This window comes from Electrophorus electricus, chromosome 16, assembly GCF_013358815.1.
Source record: "Electrophorus electricus isolate fEleEle1 chromosome 16, fEleEle1.pri, whole genome shotgun sequence".
Classification (NCBI taxonomy): domain Eukaryota; kingdom Metazoa; phylum Chordata; class Actinopteri; order Gymnotiformes; family Gymnotidae; genus Electrophorus; species Electrophorus electricus.
In genome coordinates, this window is record NC_049550.1 from 1,717,501 (window position 1) to 1,723,775 (window position 6,275).

Below are 6,275 nucleotides of genomic sequence, written 5' to 3' on the forward strand. Positions count from 1 at the left end.
TGTCTGGCAGTAGTACTGTGGGGCCATTTAAGCTTGTGCATGTTCCAAATGGGCTCACATCACGATTTATTGACAAATTATTGTTTTTAAAAAATGTGTTTTCAAAAGATTAAAAACATGAATATATTAACTCTGCAAAATGTTATCTATATTCAATTGAAAAACAAACAAAAAAAATTGCCCCTTCTCCTAAGGACACATTTGAAGTATGATCATCAGATCTTGAAATCCTGAATGATGTCAGGTCTGAGAAGTGAGCGGATTATTTTAGGAAGAGGTTTGCGAGGTCCCCGATCACCGGACATGCCAGCTTCAGGGCGTTGTTTCTTCACACACAATCGGAAGTATTTTCTAACGACTACTACCGAAACATAGAAGCTACAATTGAAGGTCTGAAAGGTTTCAATATTTAACGGTGAGTTTTTACCTACCAACTAATAAAAATGTGATAGCGATGTAGATTAAAGCAACGGGGAGTGTTGTATCTAATTTTTAGATCATCCTCATGGTTGATTAAACCATGTGAGGGTATTCCAGAAAGCCGGTTTAGCAAATCTTAAACTTGACCTTGAACTCTGAGTTGAACTAACTCGACACGACTTACACAGTTATTGGTTCCGGAACAACTACGTCATTGTTCCGTCATTTTACGTCAAATTACAGTGAGCGAAGTCAGTCAACTTTGAATAGACTGAATTTAATTGAAACGCTTTCCCGTTAACTTCGAAAGGTATCTTCAGATGAGATAATGAGATTCAACATAGACGAACGATAAAAACTGTAATGCTTCTTATGAATAATTAATAATTCAGATATTTTAATTTATCATTTGAAATTAATGTTACATATGCAAACTATCAATATACTTGAAAAGGCAACACACAGCAACGTTACCAAAGTCAACAGACGAGTTCATAAAACTACAGAATTGTCAGAACTTCCTAGTCATCCGCGCATATCGTCGTTTTGTCGCCTTTTCAATTTAATCCTAATTATTTTCTATTTTATTATAGCCCGTGTAACAAGGTTAGTTAAACAGCATTGACAGCAAAGAAAGTGTAACTCGATTTTCTAGGACCAAAAGGGCACAACATAAAAAAAAACCCACCGAGACACACACTCTACTGTGGTTTTCATTTATGTATTTTTTTTTTCTTTTGCATACAGCCCAATTATTATTAGTCAAATTATGACTATTATTTTTATTATTATTGTTTTACTAATATTTCTAACTATTATTGACAGTGGGAAAAGCACGTACATTAAATCCCCCGTAAATGTTATATCTGAGCTATGTTCGTTCGGAATTCAGATTCGGATAAAAATGTTAAATGAAAAAGGGGCGAAACTAAACTTATGTTAAACATAATAACGTAAGAACCCGTTGGTGGTGTGGCTATTGATGGCTAACAAACACCACTTGATGGAGGCGTGGACGAACATGAAGAAGACACAATATGAAGCGAACGCAAGAAAGTCCAGGTGCTGGTAGCTGTTAGCAGGGGGAAGACGGCAGCGAAATGTCCACGTCAGAACAATTCCACTTCATGTGGACAGAAGTCCACCTTCCAATGTCACTCACACAACATCAGGACATTGTGATAACTCATTTAAAAATTAAAGCCCTCGTAATGGTCATATATGCGCTATGTTCCATCTGAATAATTTTTTTTTAATATATATATTTTTTAATCCTGCTTCCACGGAACAGTTCCTTTTCAGTTTAAACTTTTTTGGACCTGATGGGCTTTGCTGCTGAATTTGACATTTTTGGCCAATAATTTCACCTCACAATGTATCTAAATGAAATTGGACATAAAAAATCATTAGTCCCACCACATATGACTACAGAGCTCATCTCAGCCTTAAAACTGGGATTTTCCTCCTTCGTGTTTAAAAGGATCTCTCCCATGCAAGCACCATTTAAAAATAAAACTCTGTCCACATGAACAGCAAAACACGTTAAGTTTTGTCAATAGCATGTTAACCAATCAGAAGCCTTAAAACAGTTGTTACTGGTAGGCTAAAAACAATGGATTATCGATTAAATCAGAGAGTGGACTCATAATTAAGTGGAGTTGTTCCTCAGTATCACACTAAAATCTATTTGTAAATTTATTTGTAAACATGTAACAATTCCTGTTAGTGGTATAAACCAGCACTATTTTGGCTACATTCTTCAGATCATATTGAGTGGGTCATATATCCTTATAAGCCATTTCTGAGATCACAAATATGCTGATTCACAAAATTTGTTTACAATGGATATGTAGTTGTTTACAATGGGTATGTATTACAGTGCAGTGAAGTTTACAATGGGGATTTATGACAGTGTAATGAAGTTGCAAGAATTTGCTGAATTTGACATGCCAGAATGTATGAACCCGCTTTACAAAAAAGTATGATGCATTTATGAAGAAATTTGATTAACTGTCTCATTTGGTCTGAGCATTAGTACAAATGTGACTGTGAGTGGTTCCTTTTATCACAGAGAAAAATCCCAGAGACTGTAAACAACAGGCAGGTAAATTGACGTATTTTACGTATTTCAAAGTTAAAGTCAAATTTATTTATATAGCACTTTTTACAACTCACACTGTCACAAACCAGGCATAGAAATGTTAGTATACAGATAACTAATGAACAGGCCACAGGTGACAGAGATGAGGAAAAACTCAGTGGGCAGATTAAAGATGAAACCTTAGAAGGAACAAGACTCAAATGTGAATCCATCCTGCTTGTGCATTATTTGCAGTCTATATGAGTACCAAACAGGAAGAACAGTAGCAATGCAAATGTTAGCATTGCAGATTTCAGTGTAGGTGTAGGAATCAACTGTTATTATGCAGAATGTCATACATGCACCAGTACAAATAATGCAGGCATACATAAAAAAAAATTACATTACCACAACACACACACACACACATTCACTCTTGTTCACTATCCATGCAGTGTCAACAAAAAGCCTTGAACATACTTCTAAACATTCAAGAGACTGGGTCCTGCATGAAACTGGAGTCAGTCCTTCTTCAAGTTCAGTAGGGCAGAATGGTCAACCTCAAGATTGTGTTTAATGTTAAACAATAGTGAAATTGCTTCATTTAAAGTCTTTCTGAGTGAAATAACTGATGGATATCAGTACCTATCATTCCTGCTTACTATCCCTTTGATTTGAACAAAACTCTTGAACATGTTTTTGAACATTCAGAGACCAAACCATTACACTGGAGTCTATTGTCCTTCTTCATGTTCAGTAGGGCAGAATGGCCAACATTAAAGAACATCTGCTGAACACTCTAGAGGAATTGGCCACAGAGGACCTGAAGATGTTCCAGTGGCATCTAACTAACAATGTGGAAGATGACAAACACATCCCAAAGTCTCGCCTGGAGAAAGCAGACAGACATGACACTGTGGACAACATGGTGCAAAAATATGGTCAAATTGGAGCTGTGGAGATCACACTAGACATCCTGAAGAAGATGAACAATAACCAACTGGCTGAAGAACTGAGGACCAAAGTCAAAAACAGTAAGTAATGCTATGAATCACATTCATTATTTAAACTCACTATTTCACAAATTAATATATTCAGAGCATTTTATATTGTTTTGTGAACTCAAGTGATAATATCCAGTTGAAAACAAACCTCAAGAAATTTGCAAATAAATATCAGAAATAATTACTTTGTAAAGTTTGAGCATTCCATAATAATTAACTAATAATTACAGCACCTTTTATGCAAATATGTATACAGGGCAAAATTTTGGATGCATGGGTATTATTAACCCTTTACAATTAACAACAACAACAACAACAACAACAATAATAATAATAACAATAATAATAATAATAATAATAATAATAATAATAATAATAATAATAATAATAATATTATTATTATTATTATTATTATTATTTTTATTATTATTATTATTATTAACTGTCAGGACCCAGAATCTGGCCCTGTGTAAAGATTTGCATGTTCCCTAGTTCCAAAGCATTATACTTCAAAATGAAACAAAAAATAAAATTGTAACATGTTTAGACAAACTGTATGTTACAGATTTTTAAACAAATATTTACACAAGCATTAACTTAACTTTGTAAGAGGTGATGCTGTAATTATTAGTTTGAATACTGGGAAGGCAAATAGCAGACCTATGAGAAAAGGGCTTTGAATTTTGGTTTTTGGGTTTCTACAGTGGAAATGGGGCTGGATATTGGATCCTGGTCTTTTTCCTGCTACCTAATGTAACACCTTTTCATTTTCTTGTGAATACTGCTCAGACTAGACCAGTCCAGAATGTCACAGGTCAAACTGGTCCACGTCAGAACATCTCAGCTCAGACTGGAACAGTGCAGAACATCACAGGCCAAACTGGTCCACATCAGAACATCTCAGCTCAGACTGGAACAGTGCAGAACATCACAGCTCACAATGGAGGAACTGGCAGTGCACCTATTCTACAAGAAAATGTGATCCATGGTGCAGATCTGAAGTTCCTATGAAGTTAAAACATCAAAGTAGTTAAGCCAGACTAAAGGCTGAACACAGTTCAGACTAAATACGTTATCAAACACCAGACTGTATCAGTGTGAAACATAACATAACAGATATGTTCACGCTGACTCATGTATATTTAATCTGTTACACCCTGAAGAAAATGTGTGAAATCTACCTTTAAAAGGTTTTGCAACAATTTGAATTTGTTTTTAAAGTAAATTAACTAAGTAAATAAGACCATTTTGCTATAATTTTAAATAAAATCCACTTTGTATCAAGTGTTAAATGTTACATGAATAAAACAAGAGACTGAAACCAGAACCCATTAGTGATTTGGCCTGGGTTTGGTAAAACTAGTGGGCTGGGTTGAATTTGTAACAGCAGCTGGCTGGCAAATAAATAGAATATAGACCTCAAATATAGCTCTGGTGATGGGTAGTGGTGGTTTGTGTGGTTCTTTCTTTAGCTTAATGATTCGCCTCTACTGGCATCCATGCTTCCTGAATCTCCTCCTCAGCTTGGTGTTCTGGTAATCTCCTCTGGTATGTTGTGTGAGTGCAGAAATCTGCTCATAATCACTTTACACTGCAATGTGATGGTCAGAAGATCTTGGTGAGTGTGGATGCAATTCTGATGACTAAACTTAGCATTGACACTCAAAAGATTAAACGAAAACACACAAAAAGAGCAACAAAAGGAAGAGCATTGAGCAGCTGCACACCACCATCTTAGACCATGTAAGACAATATATATATTAAAAAAAAAACTATTTATATAAAAGCAGCAGTGCAAGGTGTTTATAACAAGACCAGTACAATATTGTATATGGTGTATATAATTAAAAAAGGATAAGATACTGAAACAGGACTGAGTCTTTAGTACCATGAATGTACTGCCTTTGTAACATTACAGTATGCCTACTGCGGCAGAGATTAAGTGAGAGATTGTGAATGAGTTTCAGTGAGGTTAATGAGAGTGAGACATGACTGGAGCACTGGGAGGATGGGTGGTGTGACCGGACTACAGTTAACTGAGGATCCTGATGGCCTGCTGGATTTGGACAGAATGCTGTGACACCACCTGCCAAAACGTAGTCTGGTAAATAGTTCATGTGCTGGGTGGCTACAGTCAGTGGTGATTTTGATGCCCTTAGTCTACGAGTGTGGAAGATGTACACTGTGTGCACAATTAATAGGCAAGTGAGTATTTTGACCATATCATCATTTTTATGCATATTTTTCAACTCCAAGCTGAATAAACTTGAATGCTTATTGTATTTAAGCATATCAGGTGATATGTATTTGTGTAATGAGGGAGGGTGTGGCCTAAGGAGATCAACACCCTATATCAAGGTGTGCATAATTATTAGGCACCTTCTTTTCCTCAGGCAAAAAGAGGCAAAAAAGAGATTTAATTGACTCTGAAAAGTCAAAAATATTTGGGTGTGATCACAGAACCATCAAATGTTTTGTTGCAAATCGTCAATAGGGTCACCAGAAACGTGTTGAAAAAAAAAAGATGCAAGTTAACTGCCAAAGATTTGAGAAGAATCAAATATGAAGTGACCTGGAACCCATTATCCTCCAGTGCTGTCATATTTCAGAACTGCAACCTACTTGGAGTGCCCACAAGTACAAGATGTTCAGTACTCAGAGACATGGCCAAAGTAAGGAAGGCTGAAACCTGACCACCACTGAACAAAACACATAAGGTGAAATGTCAAAACTGGGCCAAGAAATATCTGAAGACAGATTTTTCAAAGGTT

At 35.9% G+C, this 6,275-nt stretch overlaps 1 protein-coding gene across 3 annotated transcripts; it reads left to right on the forward strand.

The window, feature by feature from the left end:
* The first annotated feature begins 328 nt into the window (after positions 1-328).
* Positions 329-4,828, forward strand: LOC118242708 (pyrin-like). Of its 3 annotated transcripts, none has more exons than XM_035534924.1 (3): positions 329-415; positions 3,258-3,534; positions 4,294-4,828. In XM_035534924.1, the coding sequence occupies exons 2-3, from the start codon at positions 3,267-3,269 to the stop codon at positions 4,296-4,298; spliced, it is 273 nt and encodes a 90-aa protein (XP_035390817.1). In that variant the 5' UTR covers positions 329-415; positions 3,258-3,266; the 3' UTR covers positions 4,299-4,828. The 3 variants fall into 3 exon arrangements, with proteins under 3 accessions (XP_035390817.1, XP_035390818.1, XP_035390819.1); XM_035534925.1 differs by having other exon boundaries at positions 3,261-3,534; XM_035534926.1 differs by having other exon boundaries at positions 336-415; positions 3,212-3,534.
* The last annotated feature ends 1,447 nt before the right edge of the window (positions 4,829-6,275 follow it).